Here is a 27,439-nt window from a genome sequence, read left to right as displayed (position 1 = left end):
TTTTCATCAGTTGTTGGACGAGTATCAATATGATCTGTAACAGGGGTTGTGATTTAGAAGAAGACTTCCACATGCACGCACTGTTTGACTTTCAAGGGTAAAGAAATGTTCGTTTGTTTAAGATAGTATAAACAAATTGGATTCAGCTGTTATGAACTAATTAATGCCCATCATGACCTCAAGTTACATGAGTCTTTATGTGTAGTACAATAAGTGCCTTGTTCGACTGAAGGACAATTGAAGGTTTGTGTTAAATCGTAACGGTGCCGGTCTTCATACAACAGAACCGGTCCATAATCCCATCCGGACCAATCTCCCGTACGTAGGACTGACTATGCAGGTACGATTAAATAAAGTCAAAAGAAACCCAGAAATGGCGGATTGTTGTGCCGATATGGTTCAACAAAAGAAGAAGTTTAATCCTTCGTTATTCTAACATGCGGTGGACCTTTGGACAATATTGCAAACGTATTCCGAATAAAAAAAATGCTTGCTTGCTTTTATCAATATAAATTGGTTCGGCAATGTTATGGCATCTGCTCACGTTCATGAACGTTCAAAACATACTATGGAATCCCACTAGGATCGAATAATCTGTGGTTGCTTAGCACCGCTGGGACCGCTCCTTCGACAAACTTCCCAATAGAAACAACAAAACTGGCCAATCATTCATTGCATAAATTAGCATTAAATTTAATGTTCCAACGCAACTTTATCCACTTAATTATTTATTTTCGAAAAGGCGTACTTCGCTCGTAAAAATGTAAACTACAAACCTACACGCCACCACATTTCGATCATGGTAGTTGCATACATCTGCATCTGTGCATCAAACATGCAGACTACTATGCCTGTGACGGTTTTCTGCTTTGTGAAGCGCTTTGTCAACGAGCCGAGAGCAGCTAAATTTAGCTAAACTACCAAACACCGTCGATAGTGGTGTTGAAATCGCTTAAATATTCTTCACGTTAAGAGGTTTAACAGCTGATGCGCCGTAATATGTTTGATTTGCTGTAAAAGATCAACATTACCTTGTGCTTCGTTGTTTTCACAGTGCGTGAAGATAGAACTCCCGTGCAGATGTGGAGGAATGACAGGAAACTTGTTGGAGTGTTATGTAAATTTTGAATTAGTATGATCGAATAAGAATTCAGCTATGAGAAGTGACAAATTGAAGGTCCAATTGGGGTTTGGGTTGGATGGATTCCTCTTCAAATTTGACTTGGATATATTTGTTTTTGACGGTTTATGTGGTTATGTGTAAAAATATATATGTATAAGTTTAATTTCTGCACTGTGGTAAAAACAGTTATATGCAGCTATATACAGTTTTATGGATCTAATTAAATAGTTTAAATTAATATCAAACGTCTGAATAAATAACGACGTTTTTTTCATTCCAACAAATCATTGATTTTAAGGCTAGTGCTGTTCAATGTCTTAAATTTTGTTTTCATCAGCATGTGAGGTATTTGAGAGAGAATTTCTTTTTATATGTACGTTCAGTTTTATTTTTCGAAAGGTCGATGCTGGTCGGAGAGTTTTGAATGCGTAGCGCGCTTGCTGTTGACGAGCCTTTGTGAATCAAGAAGCCAAGATTGGTAGGGAAAGAGAAAATCTCGGAGCGAAAGAGCGAAAAAGAGAGCTTGAAGAGCGCGAAGAGAACCCCGCGAAATCGCTAGCTCTCGATCGCGGTCTCCATTGTTTTGATCGCAGACAAACGCGTCAGTTGCTCGCGAAACGTCCGCACCGTGCATTGGTCGTTGGTGCGTTGATTTCGTTTAGGAGTTAATTTACTTAGCAGCTATTTTTCCTCACTTATCTTCTGTACTCCGTTCCTTCGAAACCTTGTTTGCAAACCAAAAATCAACTATCTTGGCCGAGAGATCCGTTATCGCGCATTGGGGTGCGTGTGAATGCACTTGGTGTTTTATGTGTGTGTGTGTGTTTCTGGTGTGGTGTGTGAACGTAGGTATCAACACGAGTGGGGCATTAGTTCAGAAAAAAAATCTTTCGTGATCATCGACGGCAAGCATATTCGAGTTTCGTTCGTGTGCGGCTGCGTTCGTGCATTATTTACCACAATTATTTCGGTATGGCGTTGTGTTGTGTTATTAAAACATTTTTACGGATCTTTTTCACTGCCTAGCTACTCGCGATCTTCATGAGCTCTCGCACACCGTCCGTTACCGTTTGCAAGTGAGAAGAAGGATGATGTATTCGGTTTCGAAGCCTTAATTATGGCACTTTTCTTTTTCGCCACCATTCCAAAATCGCACCACAAAACCACCACACCGAGCGGAGCGATTGTCTTTTTGATGTGTGCGCGTGTTTTACAATGAATAGTGTGATTTACTTTCCTTTCGAAATACTTTCTTCGACGTTAGGGGTGATTTTTCATTATGATTTTTTTCGTGTGTGAGCTCCATTTGATGATCATTTTAGCGTGATAGTGTGTGTACATTGTGAGAGTGTGTGCCGCTATGGGAAAGATAAGAAAGTGATAACATATGTGCAACGGCGACATAAAATGAAATGTGTGTTTATACGGTTTCAAAAGCGTTAAAATAGCAGCTGATAGTGTTGTGAACAGTGAGGCATCACTTTTTTCGTTTATGTATACTCGACCGCTCTGAAACGTTCGAAGAGGCGCAGAGTCTCCTTAACGTCCTCTGGCGCTCTAACACGTAGTTTATTGATGATAGGAGCATTTGTGCGGTGACCGGATCGACTCGCACGAGCTCCGAACATGGGTTCACCGCAAGCTGGCAATAGTGATAAGGTCGCACGATGACACACTTACCTTCTGAAGTTTGGATCTCCCGTGGCAAGTTATGAGGGATTTCGAAATCATGAAACTGGTTCCGGTTCACGCTTCTCCTTGAGTTGTGCATCACGTTTGAAGAGGGAACAATACAGCTGTAGCAGTGTCTGTTTGTCTGATTTTCTGAGAGACGCGGAAATGTACATAACATGGAATAGCGTTCCTCGAGCGAAACACGATCAGGATGAGCTGAACTATGATTCGTCTTGAAAAGCTAAATATCTGCCCAAAAAAAAACGGCGATCCATGTGGTGTTGAGAATGTCATGAACCTTCGAGTCGGTTATACATGGCCGATTAGAAAGGAAATGGACGAGGAAGTTTTCTTTGCGTGTCAAGAGCAGAACATTGTTCGCCGTTGGACGCAACGTAAAGTATGGGAAAGAATAATAGAAATGTGCTGGGAACTTAAAGGTCGACATACGTACCTTGAAGAGTGGAAAATTGAAAATCATAAAAGCCGTGGGAAAACGCTGATGCTCCAGATATTGACAGAAGTGCATTTGGTTTGCATTATTGCCTCTGAGGACGCTTTCTACCAATCGGGTTGGTTATTTGTTGAGAAAACCTGTAAAGTAGTCTAGTACCCGAGAGCAAGGGCTGGATTTGGAATCTATCTTTATAAACAATTGCCAAACGAAAGGGCGTACCAGTACTGTGGTGCTGTGGTCGTCCCTAATTGGTGCTGTTAATGGTTATTTTACTGGTTTCTCAATTCTCACACTCCAGTTGAAACATGTGGCCTTGCCCGAGTTGTTCACCCTACAATGTAACGCTAGTGGTGGCCCTCGTTAGAAAACAGTTGTGGCTAGTTTTATCAAGCATAATGGCACGAATACTGGTGGACTGATTGCGTGTAAGAACGTACTTCTGTTGGTTCTTTGAATTGTTATATTTTTGTTGCCTCTGTCCAGAAGTATGCAATGGTGAAGGTTTGCCTCATTTGTATCCATGGGTGCTTGAAGAAACGGGAACTTTACGGTTATGGAAGCAACAGATCCACCACCAATCATATGGTCGTTTCTCATATAGTTTACTCGCTTATGTGAAGTGGAAGCGTTGCTACCGGTCATGGATGATTGCCTAAGTAGTGGCGTACGCGGATTCTAGAAACAACAACACAGAACCATGGTTGTGGCTGATGGTCGTCAATCGAGCATGAAAGAATTCGTTTCGTTCGAGTGGTCCATAGTAAAAGAGATTGGAAAACGAACAGACTAAAACAAAAGCAATAGGAAAAGACACTAGGAAGATATTTGCCATTGAAACATACCATCGAACAAATGAAGCTTCTTGTTTAGCAGGTTCGGATTGGGTGAAGACAAAATATTTTCGCCATACCGTGCACAACAAATGGCGAACGATAATCTTATCAGCGTTACGCGGCGTCCCATTTCCGCAACGACACTCTGTAGTCTTTGTGATCAAGGTCATTCCTGGAAAAGGAATGAATTTGCTCACGCATAACAAAACGTTTACCGGTGTTTGTGTTGGGATTTTGGTTGACCCAACAGTTCACTAAATAAGCGAAGAACCATAGCTGAAAGTAAGTGGCTTCCCCTCCTAATATAGAAGCCAACCATATGAGCATGTACCCTCTTCCGTTCGTAATTACCCGTGTCCATAATCGCGATGTGCCGCGTTTCGGCCTAGCGTGGAATGATGATACTGTGGTCGTTCGCCGGTTTCACATCAGTGCTAATTTCAGCTCACTTACGTCATGCGTAACCAGTGTTAATACCAATACTAGCGCTTTGCTGTCATTACTTACTGTTAACGAAAAAAATGTGTGAATGTTGTTGGCATTCTTGTCAGTGCTTAGGGTATTCATAAGTTAACAGATTATGACAAAAGAAAATATTACGTTTTATTTAGCTATGTTTGCATTTAAAAAGCACCTAAGCCGAGAGTAAACTAAAATAGAAGCTCACAAAGAATGTTGCCAAAATGTGAATTCTTTAGGTTTACAGAGAGAGAGAGAGAGAAATAGGAGACCACATTTATAGTCATGGTCGGATCACGACACCAGTATATTGAAAAAAAAAGTCGTTTGAAAAAAAGATTTCGTTTCGGTTCGGTTGGAGATAGAGTATGGAATAAACAATGGTGTAAAAGAGATCATTTGAAATGAACGTGTCTAACAAAGGCCACACTTAAATTTACTTGAACTTAAGGCAGGCACATTCTTCTTTGCAAAGGTAGGAATGACTCTGTAAAGCAGAAGGAATACGTTGGAACAACTATACCTAGCGCTTCATATACTGCATTAAATTACGATATTGTCTTCTATCAAGATGGGCCAAGTTGCCGGTTTGCTGGTCAGCAAACTGTCGTCCATTTGCGAACAAATATGGCTGGTTTGCTATGCACAGTTGATTATGCACATACATATATTCATTTTGGAGATGTATGATCTTCGAGCTCGACTCGACATAGCGACTATCTGAAGAAAGACTACACTTGGATATATTTTTACAGTTGTACGTGGACGTGGGCATTATACGAACAGCGGCGTGACGAACGACGTTGTCAAGTCCCTGCAAGTACTTCAGGCACTTAAACATCATACGGTAAATTTTACTTTACGCTATTGGGTTGATGAAATGACTGAGAGTTTATTAACATTACATTCCACATAAGATCAGCAATTGTGATTGGTCAGCGTTTTTGATAATGATAATATGTAGATGAATGATTTTTTTTTAAGTTTCAAAGATCTATTGCCACCTATTTCATACGGTTACTTTAATACTATTCTCTGCACTCACACATCCGCAATGCCCTTGTCCAATTAGTTGGGCGGTATTAGGAGAGCCAACGAATTTTAAGCTTGAAAGCAATTTGCTTCCATTTTCCGTTGGCTGACCCATTTCCTTAGCACACACCAAATCGGTAGTTCGGGTTTTCTGGTGCAGCAACTGCCAACCCGCGTAACTAGACCATGGCAAAGGTGTGTTAAACATGCGGTAAAACAATTGCATCGCTAATCGCTACAGCCACTACCAGCTTGCTGTTGGTAACATGAAAAAAGCCTCAAAACATCCGATAAAACATACGCTGCTGTATAGCACCCCGGCACGTGTGACGCAGTTAATGGATAGGATACGCCTTGCTGGTGCGATAAAAGTACGCTCCTGTGCCAAGGGCCGTTGGTAGTTGGATTGTGGTGCCTGTTCGTTGCTTTTTTCTGCTGCAAATATCTGTTATCGTAAGTGGGAGCAGTTGTGCTGTAGTGTAAAGTACGGTCAGCGGCCTATAACTCGCTTGCGCAATCTCGTGGGCGAATTTACACAAGTTATGCACCGCTATTCTTCCATCCAATTCTGATCAATTCTTTGCAATTGTTTTTTTTCTGTTATTTTCTCTGCATGTTTTGCCAGACTTTCTGCTCTGGTTGAAATTCTAACATGATTTTCCATATCGAGGAGTCTGCCTTTGTAGATGCTGCGCAAACCCACACTATAGATTCTACCGCTATATTGAACATACGAGTCGATGTGCCATGCATCGCTCCTCACGCACATGTTAAGCTTGTTCAAATTGGCCTTCAACGTTTCACTTGCACTAATTTAGTTCAATTAGCTACTGAATTGGTAGCTTCTGACGTAGAGCAAGAGCTGAACTTGTGCGTGGAACATTCCATGTGTCGTGACTTGGGGTTTATTAGTCGGTAGCTGTCGTTCTTTTACTAACTAAGGGCACAATAATTGACGTTAATATTTGGCATTTTATTACGTAACCCAAGCGAACTTAGAAATCCTAAAGGTAGAAAGAAAACATGTACTAACAATAACAATAATAATAATTTTAAAAGGCTTATACTTTAATTAAACGCTTCATCCGGAAGTAAATCGATCGCAAAAGCAGCAAGTGATCTGACGGAGCAAAGTACAAGAGAAAAGCCCCATCGCTGCAGTCGATTAAATAACCAACCTTTCTACTGCACTGTAGCCGTATTGAAATTCAAATTGTTGTACTCAACCGATTCTTCCTGTCCTGCTTGGGAACGATCGTTTGGTGTCAATTTGCACGCCTTTCCTTTCGAGCGCGGATATTTCGAAGTGCAAAAAAGACATTCCATTGATTGGTATTTAGTGTGCTGGCAAAACACAACCCTTCGTCAATTGGTGCAGATTGCAAATGAGAACGGCGGAAAAGGGTAAGATGGGACCATTGCCACGCGCAGTCGATGTAATGAAATGATCTACCACTGGTTGAAATTCGAGCTTTGAAAGATCCGGCAGATTGATTCGGCGAAATGTAACCTGCGCCGTTAAGTCTACACCACACCACATCTGCTGACACGAATCGCTCATGCAGAGCGCTAATTGAGGTGTAAAGCGAAATTCGTCCGAAATTGAAGTGTTTCCGCGTGCGTTTTCCTTCGATGAGGATATTCATGGTCTCGAACCGGTGGCCGGTTAGGAGGCTTTTATGAAGTGGAAAGTTTGGAAATCAGGTGATTCAGGTCAGATTTGGGCAGTAGTAGGAATAGGGCAAATTATCTGTTCCGAATGGTTTGATTAAATTTGGTCTACAATTTATGAAGGTCGTTTGGTTGCTAGTCGAGGACCTTGTGCGATACCATATCGTCGTAGTTTGAAACAAAATAAATGTTTATTTTTCCCCCCTGATATAACTTTTCTTAAAATATTTTGGCCTCGAATACCGTCTACACACTCAATGATCAGTGTAGCAGGGATTAAAATAAACAGTGCTGGACTAAAACATACCTTGCTTACATTTTCCACACCTTTGTCCAATGGTATGTTTCTTTTCCGGATAACACCTTTCAAGTCTTTGATTAGGTAATGGTCAGCTCAGATCAAATAGGATTAGTAGCTAGCTCATTTCCCAAAGGCGGCGTCTAGCTCAAGGGTGAACATTCAACATGCGACAGCGCAACACTTTGATGTTATGCCGGATTCGTGGTGAGCGAGAAAACATGACTGGAACAGAGCAATCAAAATCTTCCTGCAGCGGTATCGAGCGCTGCTTTACTTTTGGAAACACATTGTGCAGCGATCAATCACACTTCAGGGTAGAGTTATGCAATGCTTTTCTTCTCTTTGCGCCTCTGTCGACGATCGAGACATGTTCGCTGTAATGTAAAGGGTTTTAATGGTGCATTGGGTTAGTGTAACAAACAACGGCGGACGGCAAAAATAAGGTACCCGAGACAGTGGTACGGAAGTGTCGCACCTTTCTTCTCGAACCGTAAGACATTAGGTAATATCTCCTCAGTACCTCAAATCAGGCAGGTTTTGCGAACATGGTTTGTTTCGCTAGAGTGGAGGATCTCGCCTTGATTGCAGTATTATATGCATGGGTTCAACGACGGAAGATGAATTGGATATTATAGCAGTAGAGCAGCTGATGTTTCGCTCATGAATGTCATCATCTGTCTTCTCGATGTAGCTTTGTTCACAAGGCTGTGAGTCCATTGTGTTTCACCGACTCCTGATGTTTGTCTACAATATATGCAAATACTTAGGACGACTTGTGTTGTTTTCTCTATTTGTAATTAGTCTAGAACGTCGCATGTTCGTGAACACTGAGTGGAGCAAACATTTTTGCTAGAAATGTTTCATTAAAGTGTGGTTTTTATTTTTATTTCCATTTCATACCTAGCTCATTTTGAAAGCATAAGCGTGCGAACATTTTACAAGATGGCAGCAATTGGATGCAAATTTACTGTATGTCACTATTGTTGACAAAACATCATAGTGAGGTAAATATGTCTCACGACCTCAACGGAAGTTCAACATCTGCTGCCATTGCCAACCCGAAACCGTCTCAAACGCGACATAGGATTCGCCGGTGTCACAATCATCGGCGAACGTTTGAAACACTTGTTATGTTTGTTGCACTGCTGATTTGTGTGCAGCCGTCGAAAAAAATGGACTGTTTTTTTAATTCTGGTCGTCAGTGCTATTTATGTGCGCTGTTGGATGCGCCGCGGGATCTGAATGTTTTATCTTCTTTTATGGGAGCAGCTAAGCTTTGCAGTCAATCTGCGATGTTGTTGCATAAAAGTAACGTTGCTGCAGGGGGGTATTCAGTTGATGGGCGTATAAATTGTCGTCCGAATCGTTGATTGTGGGACGGATGTTGCATTCCTAGCATAGCACCCGAAAGCATTTTGAAATCAGATGCATGGTGATAGGGCGTGCATTTCTCAACCATAGATGGTGGCGGCTATTCGATGTGAAACATTTCAATTTCTTTCGTCTTATTTTAGTGGTAGCTGTCTCGTGTTAGGGTTCACAAAATAAGGGGTGTAACTTTAGTTCCGGTATCATTTTTACATTTTTCAAATACACATCCGCATTCAGTACGATCATTCACGATCGTCAATATAAGCAGTAAAACTTGTAGCAATAAAACTTGTGTCACCCTAAGTAAAAAGGGCAGGTGCAAAGTGTGAAATCAACTTGAGATTCTAATTAAAAACAAATTAATGGGGCGGCCCGGTGGCATGATGGTAGCCAGTCTTCACACGAACGGACCGAACCAAAATCCCATCCGGACCAATCCCCCGTAGCAAGGACTAACTATCCGGCTACGTGGTAAAAATAAGTCAATACGGCCAGAGGCCGTTCTAACGAAATAAAAAAAAAAAGAAAATAAACAATGTAAAAGCATATAAAATACTCACTGTTTTACTAGGTACAGAACTACTAAGATTAAAAATGATTTTTTCAAAGATGTACGGGCAATTGAATCAAATTGTAGTAAATAAATTAGACTTCCCATGCGATATGTGAAACTATTTCATTTCTGTTGTATAAATGTGTGAGCGTGATAACAGCTAGTTTTTGGGATTTTTTTGCTAAACGATATAATTTTATAGTTTTTTGCCAATTTTTACCAATGACATAAAAAATATAAATTGTAATAATATTTTATAACCTCATATTTCTCATATATCTCATATTTATACTTAATCGAATGCCTGATTATTTATCTAAAGTATAAGGATATGTATAGTATATCTAGATTTGGATCTGGAGTATGTTATATTTCTTATTGCTTAGAATGAATTCGTGTATTTTTCAGTAAATAGAAGTTTGTATAGCATATTTTATAATGTACTCTTTTGAAGCAAACTAGGCAAGCTTTCCTCGACATGGCTTGTGTAAATGTGTAGTAGCACAATCATGCATTACCGACAAACGCCTACAGTTTCCGGTGCATTCAAAAGACCAGTTTAAAATCACACCAGCGCGGGGGCAACACAGTAATAACAATTCGCATGGTAGACGATCGCGTTGGTAGCAACCGTGTACCACTTGGTCATATGTCTTCAATCTTTGCATCTCCTGCATGCCAAGCATAGCACGACGGTATACTTTGCTTTTTCAACTTTCAAGCAGGAAATTTTCCTTTCGTTTATCGCTGTACCATTCGCTTCCAGTGATGGATGTGTTGGAGGGAACAACGGTCGCACTGTACGTTCGTGCTGTTGGGATGGTGTGCTTCGTGCAAATATATTGAAGGAGGTTGCACCAGGGCAATTGCACCGTGTGCTGCACCATTTGCATAACAAACTTTGCGTAAGCTCCAATTCAATTGACCTCCGGGAAAAAGTATACTGTGGGCTGTACTATGGCAGGCATTAAACAGTGTCGATAATTTGTTGATAGAGTGTTTTGCATAAAGGTATAAAACGCTGTAATTCTCGCTTTCGAACAAAGTGTGCTGTTTATATTGTGTGCATTTTTTACTAGGCTTTCTCTTCGATAAACTCTTTGATAAAATGCATACATTTTGTAAATGGTGAAAGATTGTTATAAAATTACAAATTAGAAAAGCTTTCCATATTAATAACATGTATGGTATTCCATTAGCTTTGTGACACTATTCTTTGTTTAATACTTATGTTGCACTGCATTTGATGATTATATTAATCCCATAGAATAACGGAGAAGAGAATGAAAATGGAAATAAAACCAAATGGATCAACTGTTGTACTTGATTGCAGGGTTACGTTGTCACGCTAATTTAAAATTAAAAACTCTTTAAACTCTTTTTAAAAAGAAACTTTTAAAACTCCTTTTCACAATCGATGATAAATTTCAAAGAATAATGCTATGTGCTTCCCTGCTACGCGGGAATTATTGTTTTAATAGATTTGACTTTGATCAATGACTCGTGGAGACGTGGTGTAAAATTCATCAATGTACTAGTTTGCATGTTAAGTAACCAAAAAGGCAAGAGTTTCAGTTGAATACCATCTGTACGGTGAATGTGTGAAGACTTTCTTTAAAACGGTTTCTTTCCCAAGGGCCGATGACCAATAGAAACAAGATGGAACGGGAATGGTATACGTATGTTGATACACGATGCAACCTTCCACTCGCCAACATCGTTCGCAAGACATTTAATTTTCTTGCAAAACGGTTGCTTCATTTTCCATGGACTTAGTCGCCGTCGTGTTGACTGTTTTTATTGCTGGATTTCAACAGAAAACAAAACATCCAGAAAAGGCGATAGAAAAATCTTACGACACGTGCCGCCAAGCCAGTTGTTTTAATTGAAGTGATGTATGGACCATGTTTATGTTTCAGTGGTCGAAGGAATGTAAAGCGTTGTGGTTGTTTATTTTTTACTATTTGGAATTAGAAGATATTCGACTTGGTCTGTGGTTCCTGTAGTGCAGCACGAATAGCAGGAAAGTTAAGTATCTCCGGTGTGAGTCGAGTCCCCTTCAACTCGAATGTAGATTGACAAGAGCTATTGGTTCCGGACATTATTGACGGTTGAATCGAGGATCGATTTAGACTTTGGTATGAGATTGTGGAAGAAAAATAATCGTAAAGAAAAGAAGGTAATTTTATTGGGTTCGTCCAACCGACTTCCATGATGTAATGCAATGTTCAATAGTGATCTCAGTGAGGTACCCCTTCGAGGGCAACAGCAGTGAGCTTAGTCGTGGGGTCATTGTTTTTCGATCCAGTTTTCATCCAGTGTGATCCCAAAAAAAAGAGAAGTAGCGTGAATGGATTTAGGTTTAGCTTAACACGCTCTAAACCATGACGAAAAGCAGAAGGAACACGGCGAACCAACGATTGTACGATCGAAAAGAGATTTATTATTCATGAAACTCAGTCCATTCGAATGGCGGCCATCCTTGGCCGCATGCTGTTACTGAAGGTGAAGGGTACCGAGGGTGGTACCTTCGCTGCATGCACCACTATTCGAAGCCCGTACTCACACGGAATCGGTGAATGCAATGGTTTGTTTAACGGAAATTGAACAACTGTACTTGAACGAGTTGAATACAGCGAAACGGGTCGTCAGTACAACTCTAAGAGCGCCTTTAGTTCGAAAAGCGATCGGCAGTGGGCAAAGCAAAAGATTCCGACATCTAATATTAGCTCTAGGCAGATGCAACATGTTTGATGAATGCTACAATTAAGCATTAAGCGAAAGCAGAAAAACTGAATGGTAACAGCATGGCATTCAGCGAAAGTAAATCGTGTAATATTTCGATAAACATTTTTGGAATAATTACCAACAAGTAGATTGAGCGTTGAAAATTAAAACTCTAATAATCAAAAGAAGAATATAATATACGAAAAGTATTTGGTATTTGGTGAAGTACATTTAAATGCAACTTAGTTCTCATATTCAATATACATGGAATATTACAATATAAGTTTCGTTGGACATTATAGAAGAAATCATTTTTTAATATATCGTCATTATCAAAATTATTGTTATTATGCAATACTAAATTAATAATTTTCGACATGTTTTGAAAGCTTTAAAAGCCGAAACGATTTCCCCTCGTTGCATGTTTTAATCGAAAAATGTTTGCATAACATAAATATTGTTTCTGCAGATTCATCAGATAGTGCGAGCTAATCCATCCGAAATGAATGATGAGGTTGGTTTTGCTACATCAATCAAGAAAACTCAATGAAATTATGATGATGTTCGATGGGCTTATGCCAATGAAGGTAAATTTTGACCGGTTTCTCCTATATAAATAAGATTGATAATGCAGCTCCATTCCAGAAGTCATGTTGACCAATAGTAACATAGTGATTGAGACAAGTTCGAAAACAAGCTGAAGACAGATTGCTGAAATAAGAATGTCCACTTATACTACTGTAGAAAACGCAGGGGTGTCCAAAAGCAACACATCCGGTTGTATCCGGATCAAAAACTCGTACGATCGTTATTCGCTCACCGTGCGTGTAGTAACGACTCCTACTACAGACAGAAGCATAAACGCCCAACCCGTTGTTATCCAACAGTAGTACAATGCTAGTTGTCTTTCCTGCATGACTGTAGCCAATTCCACGGACCAAGTGGTAAATTGATTTTCCATTCAAGAAAAACGCTGAGGGACTACGTCGTAGATGCTGGTTTTGTAGCTCGGCAAGGGTTTTTATGCATTTACCTCCCCCTTCCATTTGGTGGCTTGGTTCGACGATTATGGTAACTGCTTATACGAACGGAACGAATAAACCATTTCATGGTACAGTTGTGTCTACGCGGTAGATTCTACTGTCAAGGCAATGTTTTGTTTCTCAGTAGTTTACTGCTCTCTTGTGACGATAGTATCAGTTGAAATTTTCCATTAGAATCGTAAATCTAGAGTTGGGCAACCTTCAGGAATATTTTTTGTTTATAATATTAATATTAACTAAATGCTAAGAAATGTGAAATATTGTTTTCGACTTTTCGTATTATATCTAAACTTAAGCCGAATTCCAATCGTTACATGTGCAATTTGCAAATTCACAACAAATATTTGTTCAACAAAGTTGAAAAAGTGGAAAGCAACATTAGATGTGCAAAAGACATATTTAGTTTGCTGCCATGTAAAAAGTGGCTCGTTGATTGAAATTTCATTACCTTCTTTGCCAATGGAATGGTGAATGGTCGGCTTCAATGCAATGGACACAATTATTGTGAACGAAACACTAATTGAAAATAGACAGAAAATTCATCATTAAGAAATGTATGAGGTACCTACTGCTGGCATGAAATAATCGAGCAATGCTATTGCCATAGACAATTAATTTATGCCTGTGCACCGGTGTAGGTGCCGAAACAGTCCTGAACGGGTGCAGATCAATGAAAAAGTTGTAAGACATTAACAAAATTGCTTACGTCAGCATTGCATTTATGAAGTTTGCCGAAAAGTTAGTCCGATGTTTTATTTACTTTCATAAATATTGCTCTGTTATTATGTGATCGTGTCCTATGCGTACATCTTTTTCGTGAAATTTCATACATCGAATCAAAAGTGTAAACTTATATTAGTAATTCATCAATGACATCAAATTTGAGTAAAACTTGAACATTTTACACCACCAGACAAAACATGTGTAATCAGCGTGTTTTGAGAAATCGGAAGGCCTACATGAAGCAGATTTGAAAGTTCATTAACCCAGTTTATGCGTGTGCTTTGGAGATCGACGGATGTCAAGTGAATGTTGATTTATCACCAAAATTGCTTCCGATGTAGCGAAACGAATCATGGAAGTAGACGGAGAAATGAAGTAACCAGACAACAGACATGGTATGATGGAGTGTGTGATTATAAATCTTTTTCGAACAGTTCATTTTATGTCCAATTTGGGAGCGAATTTAAGTTCAGACGGTTCGTTAATTTTATTATTTTATATTTGTGCGCAGTGTTTTATACGTCTTCACTTTTCATCAAGAAAAGATCATTGTACTAGGAGAATGGGAATTTATTTACAGTAGAATGTGCGTAACGTTTTCGAATATGAAGTCTATTCTGCCGTGTAAACTAGTGGACAAAATTATTGTGGTAATGCATTTCATTTAGCAACATTATTTGCTGGTTATAAAAATAATATATGTACGATGTATACTTAGAGAAAAGTTAATGCCACAAAAAGCGCTAACGTTATTATCGTTAAACAGATCATCCAGAGTGTATACGTGCAAATGATTAAACATAATTCATCAGCGTAGTGCAAGTAGTGAATGGTTTGATACGGTAAAGGCACACTAAGCCTTTAGCTGTGACTGTACTGTGTAAATAATGACCGATCGCTGCCAGCCCAATGAATTGGCACCGACTTAGTGACAAACTTTCTCCGCTAAAAATGATGACTACCACGAAGAAAGTCGACTACCTGTCGACGACACCAACATCGACTACGACGCCCTCCTCCACCAGCCAACCGGACAGTCTGGATCTAGACTACGATATGTGGCAGGGTCAGTTTGAGTTCGTTGGTCCCACCGTTGTTGTGCCGATGAACGCTGTGAACGGTAGCAGCAGCAGCAGCAGCATCATCGGCTTCACGTCGCTCGACAAGCAGTCGCGCACGTCCTCATCTAGTCTAGAAGATTTACGCTTAAACGGGTACATCCCACCCGATCAGCCGGTGCTGATCGACGAGGAAACGTTCCTCAGCCTGCATCCAAATGACTTCCCTTCGTCCGGACCTCAGTCGGGATTTTTCCTGGACGATTACGGTAACCCAAACCAAAACGGAAACGCGCACGAGACATACCAGCTGAACAACAATAGCATTACAGCGAACGGTAATGTGAGCGGCGGCATACTCAACATCAAAATGCTCAACAACAAAACGAACAACCTCATCAGCTCGAGTACGATCGAGGAGAAGAACGCCAAAAACAACCTAATCAACAATAATCTAAAGCTGATCAATGACAATCCGGAGCTGGGCAATAAGTACATTTTAAAATCGAGCAACAGTAGCAGTAAAATGAGCGATCTAATCAAGACCGACTTATGTGATAATTTAAACGAACAAGTAAGTAGCATTATCAAACAGCAACACCAGGCCCCGGTTTAAGTATTTGTGGCGGAGAAAGGAAAGACAAAACTATGCGACCCAAGTAAAATTGTTGTGATATTTTTGGCAAACATGTCCGTCGAATACATCGTTCATTTGACGTCTTGCAAATATTACTGTTGCAAATATTTTTAAAATTGCTATTCTAAGAAATTAGGTAGAGGTCTACAACCTCGGATGGTTGTATATTTGAGTTTGCGTAGATCCATCAGTGAATGATTCATCATATTTTGTATGTTTAGAAATATTGTTGTATTCGTTCAATTTGCTTCGCACTAATAACGATGTTTGTTGTTCTTTTCTTGTACAAAATAACAGCTGGAAATACTACAACGGCAAGTCACCAATCTGGCAGATACCCAGAGCAATGTCGACGACCGTACGAGTAGAACCAAAACAGAATATGCCGTTCTTCAGGCTCGTTATCACATGCTGGAAGAACAGTTGAGAGAGGTAAGCTATAACATTGGTGTGCAATTGGATTATTTAGAAAAAGCTGAAATCTAAACAGCGACGCAAGAGATGTTTGATGAGATATTAACTAAGACAATTAAGATCAGAGAAACATAATTCACCTTTTTTGAGAAAAAATGTTACTTTCAAATGTTCAAGCGTATTGTTCCGACTGCTTTTGCGGTTAAAATAAAGGTGGGTAAAAGGAGAAATGTTGTTTATACAATACTTCGTTGATTGCTTAATTGTAAATATTTGGGTGTGATATGTTGTTTTAATTAAAATTCATAGAAAATGTAAACGAACATAACATAATGTATGTGTGCATTAGAGGAAATGACGTAGAGCAACCACCGCACACGAAATAAAGAAGTGGTCGTAATGGTTGAAAATGGCAAAGCTGTCCATCACGGAAAATTAAATAAAGGTATAGATTAGCAATTCACCGTCTCAACCCTTTACGGTGATGGCCGCATGGACGGTGAACGATACTATCGCAGTGAGGCTTACTAATAATGAAAGATCGTTAAAGAAAAAGGGGTATAATGAAATTGAATATTCATATTCAGTTGTGTAAGATATACTTGTCGTATGCAATGCACGATAGCACAATATACATGTGTTGTGGTTACCGTGTATTATGGCAGTAATTTGTGTTGATGTTGCTAAAGTTCATTGACATAGGAGAGTATGTTTTTTTATATTATCCATTGATTCATGCTACCTAACCTGTTGTAGCATTATGCATTGAATGGGAGCCAAATTTTGAAGTTTTTTTTTCATTCTGTTCCTTTTCCAAAAAACACAATCACGTGAAATTGTTCTGGTGAATGAAATGGTGACGAGAATCACTCAGTACAACGCATGTGTACATTTGATTCGTTTGCGCTTTTGTCGCATGAATGATCATGCCGATCGGACGGAAGCGGATGGCCTCACCCAAGGGTGCTTCCACTCATCCGGTGGGGGCACAAGCCATTAGCAATCGCATTGTAAAACTGTTTTCATTTATAAACCGTTCATTCGTTATTGCAGACTGAGTTACGAGCGGAAGAACGATTGGCCGAAGAACAAAAGCGTCACCGGGAGCTATTGGCCCGTGTCGAACGGGAGGCAAAGCTGCAGAATGAAAACTGCCAGATCCGGATACGTACAATGGAGATGGAAGTAACCGGGTTGCGCGAGGAGATACAGCGATTGCGTTTGCAAAGTGACAAACAGGCGGCCGATTTGCATGCGACCGAAGAGAAGCTGGAGAAAGCCCGCGACTCGCTGATGATCTCTCAGCAAGATCTCGTTGAGGCGAGAGCAGAAGAAAAGAAGTATGTGTGTTAGCAACTGATAAACAGTCAAGGCTGTTTTGATGTTGTGTATATGGCATGATCATATGTTTATTTTTTCATTTTACTTTGTAGACATCGAGCAGATAAGCAGGCGGCCGAGGAACTGATGGTAGAGTTGGGCAAAGAGTGTGAACGGCTTCGTTCTGAGCGTGGGCCCGCGCTGCCCACGACTTCGCCAGAGTCTCTTCGACTTGAGGAACTACATCAGGAAATGGACGAATTGCGTCAGAAAAATAAGTCACTGGAAGAAGCGAACGAAGAACTTCAGGCTATGATGCTGACGCGCAGTGTCGAAGAAGGGCGCAATCTTCTGAACGGCACATCGAACAGTTTGGCCCAAGAGCTAGAAGCCATGAGCCAGAACCAGGTAATGCATCCATCCCGCGCCATCATACGTTCAAGTCGTATTGTCGTACGGGGACGAAAAGTTTGGCTTTCTACGTCAAGGATGGTTAGGGTGTCTTGTTTTTGTTACTTTATGTTCAATCACGTTACATCTTGTCCCTTATCACTAGAGCTTAAATTAGTTTAGATATCACCGCACCACGGTAGGGTAGGGGTTGCGTCACACCCGTTATCCTACTTGGTGTTGATTCGCCCTCCGAAATCGAAATCGAATATCCGTCTGTTTTACGTCGCCGGTCAGCGACGGTCACCGTCTACTTGTTTGTTGAATTCCATTTTGTCACGCTTCTGTATCTTCTTCTTTTTGCCCCCTTCACAGGATACCGTTGATTCGACCACTTTAGCGTCATTAACACAGGTTAGTTTGACGGTAAAAATGGCCTACTCTTCCGTTTTTTCATGTTCCTCAGCTCCATACAATTTTTCGCGATCCATGGGATTTTTTTATTCGAGCTTATCAAATCGGAGCTACGTTTCTTTGTCTATCTTATCGGATTGTTTCATTTTCTTTTCACTAACATTGGGTTTGCGTGTGGATGTGGTATTATTATTTGCAGACTTTCTTTTGATTTATTAACAATATTCAATGATGTTCTGGAATAGCATTGGTCATCAAAAGTGAAATATGTTGATTTTGTTAGCGTTCGTCATACTAGAAAACTTGGTGAATTAATATTAAAAATTCTGCTTTGTGGCGAATAGAATGATATAGTTTGAGTTGAAATAATCAATTTGAAGATTGTAAATATTTAACAATAGTATATGCAATAGTTATATACTTAATGGCGATGGTCACATAAACATACAGAGACATAATTGCATTTTTATTGTTATGGAAAAAATAAAGAAAAAGTATAAAACATTGATATGTATTTTAGGAGTGAATGGAGGAGGAATTGTAGGAGTTAACTTGTTTTTCAAATAGTAGTAATTATTACTATAACCAGAGGAATTATTTTTTCTTATATGTTTTATTGTAAATATGTAGCGAGTATAACGAACGAAGTCAAAACCAAGGTACTAAAATGCGAAATGTAATGTTTGTGTTTTTTTCATCTGGATTGTGTAATTAATAACTGTTCACACTATTGCCATACGTTGTGATTCTGTAACAATATCAACGCTACAAGAACTATGATCGATGACTGACGCTCTACCTATTGTTATCTATTGTTCTTCAATGTTATCTGGTTGCAAACTAATCTGTGTTAAGTGTGCTCTAAATTCATTCTGTTACGTTTTATGCTGGTGTTGGTTCTAAATCGTTCTGACCATAAGGCTGTATAAAAGCTTACTCATTTGGTAATGACAATGCGTGTTTTGTACTCCTTTACAGCTGCAGGTGGCATTTCAGGAAAAGGAAGATGAAAACCGACGACTGAAGCATTACATCGACACGATGTTGTTAAACGTGGTGGAAAACTATCCGCAGTTGCTAGAAGTGAAAGCCGCTTGAACTGGATTTAGGATGGTTCTGTTATGCAGTTGGTTCCCTTATTGTAAAGTACATTCACTTTTTACAATCAACCTAACGCATTACGTTACACAGGTACACACAGTGCAGAACATGAGCGTATGTTAAAAGGCACAGAAGAGGTAGAAGTCAGGGTAGAGAAAACGTTCAAGTTAAAGTAACGTCTAGGGAGGAAAAATTCAAGCAATATAATGTTTTTATACAACTGACTACATTAAGAAATTACACACATACATTAAAAAAATACACACCTACACACACAAATTGATCGCCGTAGCTTGTTAGTCTATAATTTCTTAGGCATCGCTAAACTAACGAAAGGAAGAAGTAAATAATTCTTTAGTTCGAATGTAAAGAAACAATCGCAGTTTATTTATCACAGAAAATGTTGTTTCACGATAATACTACTGGTACACATTGGTATTGTTCGGCAAGAAGTACGTCCCTCCATTAAAGTTGCTCCATTGGTATGTGAGTAACGGGTATGTGAGTATTCTCCAAGTCCCTAGCTTAAAGTTGCGCATCATAAATCGCCTTGCATTAATCAGAGCAGCTTTGTATTAAGCACTTACCAGAATCGTGATAATTCATCGGTAGCCTTGAAATGTGTACTATGTGTCGGATCCTTTTTATGTGAGCGTTGTAAACTATTGTTATGCGTACAGCAGGGAAGTTCGTAAACGAGAAAACGAGTGGCCAAGAAGAACGGTTAAAACAAAACTTAAAAAGAAGAAATCCTTAAATCATTTTTAATTATGCAAAGTATTTCGGTTGTGTTTATGTTATCTTACATGACTTCTCGTTTACAGTTACAGCAAAGAAGGATTCATGGTTAGAAAGGCACGAAAAAAGTGTGACAGTTTTTGATAAAATTCTTTTAAGTAGCAACCCAACAATCGTGCGTTAATGTACACATAATACAGACAGATAACAACGTGCGTTAGGAAGCATGTTCAGTTGAAACATATATTAACAAAACATATTTGGAAGGTACTATTTACAAAGAATAACTAGTTGCGACTATTTCGTGAGTAGCTTATTGTTATTGCGATGCAAAAAGTGGCTCCGCGGTGTGATTTGTGAACTAAATTTGATCATTCGTGACGGTTGGAGCATAGAATGATAGGATGCAAAGCAAAAGAGAGGAAGGGAAAACTGGCGTATCTACGGAGTAATTTCTAAAGTTAAGATAAATGACTGGTAAGAAAGCTGAGAAAGCGTTTTCAAAACGATGTGTGCAAGACGTTCGGGAGCGGTCTGCAAGCACTCTCTTTTAAAAGCATGGATGCCAAAATAGCGTTCTACTAAAACAAAACCCAACTGTATTATTACACAGAAACAGAAATAAAAACACTTACAACATACATGGAAACAATTGATTCGCTATGCATTAAAACGCCTCCACTATATTGAGAATGCTACCACATTATTGTGACATTCACATTAGAAGATAAATCATTTCAAGGTGTGTTTCTGTGTGTGCTGGTGATAAAAATGTAGATGATGTCAGCTAATTGATCATTTGATAATGATGATGTTATCGTTAGTCAAACAACCGGTATGTTATGTTACCAAATGTTTTGTCGATGTAAATCGGTTTCGCTTATCATGTGATTTTAGAGTTGGAATGCAAATGTCGATAATATTTTATGGTTTTATGGCATCGTTAGGTATGAAAGCTATCATCATTAGCGAATAGTCTACCGCCAGAATGGGACGCTGGGCAAGATTGCTTCTAGGTGCAACGTTATTCTGCATTTATTTAGGTAATGAAGTACAAAGATAACCAAACGATTTTTTTTTCAATTAATACAATTCTCCTTTGCGTAAAGCATCTTCGAAAGCTCATCGCGACAAAAGGATGGCTTCGGGAACGGAAGTCGAACAGTGGGAAGTGCCGTATCAAGTGTCCTTTAGATTGATTGAAGCGGATCGTCATTTAGGTAGTGGTGCCATCCTTAACGTCCGATACATTATAACGCAAGCCTCGTTCATATGGAAACTGCTCCGTACCTATCCGGAGCAATCCCTGTCCGCATTGGCGCGGATTCGTTTAGGACAAGTGGAACTTAAGTCTAAAGCGGATGATCAATTCCGCTCCATCTATTCGTACACCTATCACCCTTCTTTCGATTTCGAAGCTGCTCGTAACGATATAGCCCTGGTTCGCACAGTCGAGTATATAGAATTTAATAGATTCGTACAGCCAATTGAACTTCGGAGAGGTTCCATTCCGGAAGGCAGTGCAGTGATGTACACGGACTGGGGTGCAGAAAAGGTAACTTATGCGTTACATAACGTAGCTACATTTAAATTCTTTTAAATATACTTTTTTATTATTTTAGGACACTGCAACACAGGATGAGTACAAGGAGAAGCTTCAAAAATTAGAAGCTCGTGCAATATCGAATGATCAATGCAAAGAGTTACTGAGCCCTTGGGATTTGCAAGATTTGGTGTACGACACCCGGTTGTGCGTCTACACGAACGGAACGGGAAGCATCTGCACGGTATTGTACAACCACCATCTTATGGATGTAACACGCAATAGTAAAAGAGTTTACTTTTTCAATCCATCCAATACCAGGGTAACGTCGGAGGCCCGCTTGTGATAATGGAGGATGGAAACCCGCTGCTCGTAGGGGTTATGTCTTACGTATACAGAGCATGCAACGCATACGTTCCGGGCGGATTCGAACGGCTTTGGAATCACTACGAATGGGTCACTAAAACGGTTACCATTGACTACAATTACGTGAATTTCGGTGAAATGTGTCGAGTAACACGGAACGTAGCAGCCCAACTATTGATGAAGAACAAAGAAACTGTGCGACAGCGAAAAGCGATGAAAAATTCTCAGTCTGAAAATTACACAAAGCTGTAGTTTCGAAAGATGTATTTGCTATAAAAAGGGATGATAAAAAAATTTCAGTGTACTCTTACGATGGAAGGATTTTTGTAGCGCTACGCTCTAGACCCTCCTCCAATCGTATCTGTGGAAAAAGAGCATCAAAGTTCAGTAAAGCCAAATCACGATCAATTTCTCGATGGCTTCTTCGGTTGTCCGTCAACTCGAAATCGTCGCCCTGCTCTACTTGATTACGTTCGAGGAAAAGCTTCATTTGGCGATCAACGTCAACGTCGAAAAAATGATCCAATTTCAGACCCGTGCAATCTAAGCGGTTTTGCATTTCGGCAAAGTTAGCCTCCAGCTTTAAATCATCAGCCACGGAATCCGTATTGGTTGTGAGCAGGTCACCAATTTCCTGTGACTTATCACCGATCTTGCATAGACTGCAACGTGTCTGAAGCAGCTTACGTCTAGCAGCCTGAAGCTCCAACCTTTCCTTGCTAAACTCGATTTTTTCTTTAGCCAAACGATCTTCCCGTTCGGACACTTCGCGAAACTGTCGCTGTACCAATTGCATCTTTAGCTGTATGTTTTGCTCAGACTTGCGAAGACTACGGTATACCGTTTCTGCATGACGCTCCCTTTGTGAAGCTCTATCGATGGCGGCCTCTAGTTCGTCTTTGGCTTCACGTAGCTTGCTTTCGCGCGTCTGAATCTCACGGCGCTTCGATTCGAGCTGACGCTGTAGCTGAAGATAACGTTCTTTCTCTGCGTCGGCGAGGCGAGCTGCTTCCTCAGCCACCTTCAGGGCGGCATCCACCTCAGCGCGCGATGTAGCGGAACCAAGTGAAGAACCAGTACCGGGAGTCAGTTGAGCCATTGTTTCTAGCTTGGCTTTCTCCTGCAACAGTATTTGCCGTTCTTGTGCCACTTTATCCATCAGACGCGCGTGATCTTCTAGCTGTGTTCGCTTAAGTTCCGCGATACGACTTTCCTCGCGTTCGTGTCGATCGCGAAGAAACTGTTTTTCTTTGTCCATACTTTGCTTTTCAGCTTCTAACTTGATACACTTTTGCTGATATTCCCATCGCTCTTCCGACGATATCTGCAAGGTTGAATTTTGATAAAAATGGGCTCATGCTAATAAAATGAAAATAAAAATCTAACCTTTGTCATCTCGGTAACTTTACCCTCTAGCATTTCCACCAAGTTCAGCAGACGAACGTTCTCTTCTGCTGCGGCATCCCGAGTGTGCTCGAGCTGCCTTTGCTGATCTTCGAGTTGCTTTTCGCGTTGCTTCAACAGAAGCTCTTTTTCCTTGTGTGAAAATTCGATTTGATCCTGCAGCGTATCTCGCAACTGTTGTAGATCTCCGGACGCATTCTCTAGATAGCTGGAAGCACTTTTGAGCGTGTTCAGATAGGATTGATTTTCCTGCACGACGGAAAACTCAAGAATTTTCGATTCTCGTATAGTAGCGATCATTTCGCGGTGATCCTGTCGCAACTGTTCCAAATTTTCTTCGTATCCTTGTTTCAGTTGTTCGATCACTTTGCGGTGCTGTTCTTCCATCGACTGCACCTTCGCTTCATGATCTTTAACGAGCTTTTGCTGCTCTTGTTCGATGAAGCTAATTTTGGCCTGATAGAACTCTTCCAACTGCTTATTGTCGTGTTTGAGCCTTGCCTCCATGATGCGAAGACTGTCTTCCAAAAAGGTTATTTGCTTTTTGTAGCTTGTTTCAAGTATCGAAAGTTCTTGCTCATGGTTCACCGAAAGGCTTGAAACCATATCTTCCAATCGAAGTTTTTCCATTTCGAGCCGTTTTACATCCGTTTGGAGTTCTACCTTTTCGATTGGATTTTTGTCTGAACCGTGTTGGATCTCATTTTCGGAGTGGTCTGCCGTATGTTTGCTGCCCAGGAATGGGTTAACGGGCATAGCAGCAGGCTGGCTCATAATGAGTTGAATGTTCGCATTTATTCGTTGCTGCTGCTTCGCAAGGACATCTTCCAGTGCAGTGTGGCGTTGCATTTGCTTCTGAAGCAGTTCGTTAAATTGTGCTTCCTGCTTTTTGAGAACAGCCTGCTGTTTCTGCTGCATATCGACTAATGCTTGTTCTTGGGACTTCATTTGACTTGCCACAGACAATTGAAACTCTTGTTGTTGCATTGTCGCAATTGCACTTTGCGCTTCCGCCTCCACCAGCTCGAGGGTGGTGGTGAATGTTTCATGGTCGGTTAATAGCGGTTTGGGTTGAATAATAGGTTGGGCAAGAACAACGGACGTTTTAGTAGGCGATGGTAGCCTATCTGGCTTTGCGAGAACAGGTACTTCCGAAGCAATTTCTTGCTGTTTAGGAGTTGAAGCAATTGGTATCTTTGTAGCTATGGAATCACGTTGTTTGGTTAGTGTAGTCATTGGGATGGGATCCACTTCCTTCACCGCTGTGTCATCATTTAGACCCAACCAGTCAGCGCCTCCTTTCTTTGGTTGCTTTGTTTCAGAACGGGGAAGTTTTTCTTCCGTGGTGGAACCAAACAGTCCCAAAGGATCGTTCAGCATAGAGACAGAAGATTTCCGTCGTCCGCTTCTCTTTGGCATTGCACCGGAACTTGGCACGTTATTGCTGCTAGGTGCGTAGCTTCCCGTAACTGTACTTTCGGGTGGTGGGTTGTCGGAAGTTTCCGTTGTTTGACGAGAAAAAGCTTTATCAGTATTGGGCGGTTCTTCTAGCGTCGTGGTAAGGCTTTGTCTAGGTTTAGCAATAACACTTTTTGGCGGTATTTCTTTAGTTGATGCAGTTAACGTACCACCGAGAATATCGTCAAGAATGCTGGACTTTGATCGGGGCTTTTTAGGATCGAAACCTAGGTCCGCCAACAGGTCACTATCATCGAATGAAATCTCTTTCTTCTGTGGAGTAGCGGGTTTGTTAGATACAGTAGAGCTAGCGGGCTTGTTTGCCAAGGTGTCCGGTTTCCTTCCCTGGACACTGGTTAAGCTTGACGGTTGATGGGTAGCCGATGTAGATGGTTTCGTATAATCTAACGATGCCGGTTGCACTTTTTCCGACGCTGTTCCGCTTTGTTCCGCAGTTTTGGGAAACGAAGCACCCTTTGCTGGGTCGGTTTTAATACCGAACAAGTCCTCCATCTTACCGGGCTTGGTAGTTTTGGGAGGTTTTTTTGATGTTTCATTTCCAAACAAGCTATCATTACTGCCATCACTTAGCAATCCTTCCAGAGGATCGTCTAGATCGAAATTCATTGTTACTATACACTGCGAAGAACTGAGAAGTGATAAAAATCGTATCAGATAAATGCTACTATATGACTGATTAGGAATAATAAACAGTTTGTTGAATAAACCTGTTGCCATAGTAACGCCTTGTACGGCTTGTAGTTGGACAGCATTGTTTTGTTGGGTTCGTGAATTACATACATTATAATTAGTGTCTTTTTACGTACTAAAATATGACTTTTATTTAAACGTCCTATTTTGTCGTGAAAAACTGTAAAATTAGAACACGCAACAGAACGAACAGAAGGAATTCAAATGAAAATAACACCTCCATTGTGCAGCGAACTCATTTCACTAGGCACACACTTTTTGACGTTTCTGTGGGACTTGGGGCGAAAAGCGAAATCAGCTGTGAAATGACATAACATAAAACATCAACAAAGGTTAGCTTCCGCAAAAAGTGCAGATCGGTAACGGAAAATGTTATAAAACATGAAAGTGGAATGTAACTAGGAAGCATACACTAGTACAAATATTGCGGTACAGTAGTTTCGTATTAAAATGTTGACAAATATCGTGCGCACTGCCTGTAGATCATCAATTACAAATTCTTTTACCAAAGCTGGGCGCTCGTCGCTAACAGAAGCACCGGTACGATGGTTCACCGGGAAAGGTGTCGACTCACAACGAAAGTTTAGAATACGATCAACAGTGTATTATGTGGCAGCTGCTGGTGTATTGACCGTAGGCTTAAGCTATGCAGCCGTTCCATTGTATCGTATGTTTTGCCAAGCCTATAGCTATGGAGGCACCACAAGTCAGGGGCACGATGGTGAGAAGGTTGAGACCATGCAAAAAGTAAAGGATAGAGTGCTAAAGATTAAGTTTAATGCCGATATTGGTGCATCGATGCGGTGGAATTTCAAACCACAACAAACCGAGATTAAGGTATGACCGAGAAAGGAGGAATGTTGCGTAAAACAATATTGATACAATTGTCTTGCTATTTTAGGTCGTTCCCGGTGAAACGGCACTAGCGTTCTATTCGGCAAAAAATCCCACCGACCATCCCGTTGTGGGCATTAGTACGTACAACGTGATCCCGTTCGAAGCCGGAGCGTATTTCAATAAAATACAGTGCTTTTGCTTCGAGGAACAGCAGCTAAATCCGCACGAGGAGGTAGACTTGCCGGTATTTTTCTACATCGACCCGGAATTTATCGAAGACCCTAAGATGGAACTCGTAGATTCAATAACGTTATCGTACACTTTCTTTGAATCGAAAGATGGTGTAAACATACAGATGCCAGTGTATGCAAAAAAACATGGTTAAGGAATGATGCTTTAATTTTTGAAACGATTTCAGATATGTTTGTTTTCATCCTTGATATGTTCATTGATGACATACCTTTATCCGTGTGTTTGTTTGTGTGTTTATATTTTTGGTTCTATTTTATGTATTTTCTTGTGTATGATACCTTAATCAGTATTCGATATACCACAATTCTCATTATAAGAAGGAGATGTTATCGTAGGAATGGTATAGCAATTTTCCAAAGCAATTGAATAATAATTGATGTAAAATTAAACAGAATTCAAACCCTCGTTGGATTCATTGTCGTATGATCGACGATAGACAAGATATTCGTGTAGGTTTCGCACATTCTGTTTAGAGCATCATTTAAGTTGACAGAGTGTGACTCTGTTATGATATATACTAACCATGCCTTTCAGAAATGACTATAGTTACGGTTTAATCAAATGAGATCGTTTCAAAATCATCAAAATATTTCCCAAATATTAACTGGGTGCATCGATGAAGCGGCATAAGACGAATATTTTTTAATTTATATTTTACAGTTATTTGCTATGTGCGTACATTTATGCCTTATAGAATGCGTTACTGAACCTAACCTAATACGATATATTTTGGATCTCCTATGTTGCTATGTGTGATAATCAAGGTGTAGTAACATTGTTAGAACCGGCAAATATATTGAATAACATATTATTCATGCCCTTAGTCGAT

General features: G+C 40.2%; 3 protein-coding genes and 1 pseudogene across 19 annotated transcripts in view; 3 read left to right on the top strand and 1 right to left on the bottom strand.

Annotated features, from left to right (window-relative positions):
* Positions 1 to 20,679, top strand: part of LOC128299753 (rab11 family-interacting protein 3) — a 46,762-nt gene extending 26,083 nt beyond the window's left edge. For 13 of the 17 annotated variants that reach the window (XM_053035821.1, XM_053035822.1, XM_053035820.1 and 10 more), the window contains 5 exons: positions 15,960 to 16,094; positions 17,130 to 17,416; positions 17,510 to 17,804; positions 18,162 to 18,200; positions 19,179 to 20,679. In XM_053035821.1, the coding sequence (XP_052891781.1) occupies positions 15,960 to 16,094; positions 17,130 to 17,416; positions 17,510 to 17,804; positions 18,162 to 18,200; positions 19,179 to 19,298 (876 nt within the window). In that variant the 3' untranslated portion in view covers positions 19,299 to 20,679. Of the gene's footprint in view, positions 1 to 1,756; positions 1,969 to 14,733; positions 15,600 to 15,959; positions 16,095 to 17,129; positions 17,417 to 17,509; positions 17,805 to 18,161; positions 18,201 to 19,178 lie in introns of those variants that run through there. The other 4 variants (XM_053035818.1, XM_053035817.1, XM_053035805.1 and 1 more) reach the window with 3 other exon arrangements.
* A 264-nt stretch (positions 20,680 to 20,943) lies between these two features.
* LOC128297069 (trypsin-1-like) lies at positions 20,944 to 22,200 on the top strand (annotated as a pseudogene).
* A 55-nt stretch (positions 22,201 to 22,255) lies between these two features.
* LOC128298350 (fas-binding factor 1-like) lies at positions 22,256 to 25,437 on the bottom strand. The gene is made up of 2 exons (XM_053034100.1): positions 23,335 to 25,437; positions 22,256 to 23,272 (listed from the first exon to the last, which is right to left on the bottom strand). Exons 1-2 carry the CDS (start codon positions 25,435 to 25,437, stop codon positions 22,256 to 22,258), a joined length of 3,120 nt encoding a protein of 1,039 aa, XP_052890060.1.
* Positions 25,438 to 25,851: 414 nt separating this feature from the next.
* On the top strand, positions 25,852 to 26,769 carry LOC128298008 (cytochrome c oxidase assembly protein COX11, mitochondrial). Its single transcript, XM_053033736.1, has 2 exons — positions 25,852 to 26,358; positions 26,423 to 26,769. The coding sequence occupies exons 1-2, from the start codon at positions 25,972 to 25,974 to the stop codon at positions 26,741 to 26,743; spliced, it is 708 nt and encodes a 235-aa protein (XP_052889696.1). The 5' UTR covers positions 25,852 to 25,971; the 3' UTR covers positions 26,744 to 26,769.
* The last annotated feature ends 670 nt before the right edge of the window (positions 26,770 to 27,439 follow it).

Source organism: Anopheles moucheti, chromosome 2, assembly GCF_943734755.1.
Source record: "Anopheles moucheti chromosome 2, idAnoMoucSN_F20_07, whole genome shotgun sequence".
NCBI lineage: Eukaryota > Metazoa > Arthropoda > Insecta > Diptera > Culicidae > Anopheles > Anopheles moucheti.
The sequence above is the reverse complement of the archived record's forward strand: the minus strand, read 5'-3'. Positions and strand labels throughout refer to the sequence as shown.

Bases quoted from the DNA above. Each gene is read 5' to 3' on its own strand.
- LOC128298008 (XM_053033736.1), top strand. From the start codon at position 25,972: ATGTTGACAAATATCGTGCGCACTGCCTGTAGATCATCAATTACAAAT. The intron at 26,359-26,422 runs GTATGACCGAGA...TTGCTATTTTAG, and splicing joins CACAACAAACCGAGATTAAG to GTCGTTCCCGGTGAAACGGC.
- LOC128298350 (XM_053034100.1), bottom strand. From the start codon at position 25,437: ATGAATTTCGATCTAGACGATCCTCTGGAAGGATTGCTAAGTGATGGC. The intron at 23,273-23,334 runs GTTAGATTTTTA...TCAACCTTGCAG, and splicing joins AAGTTACCGAGATGACAAAG to ATATCGTCGGAAGAGCGATG.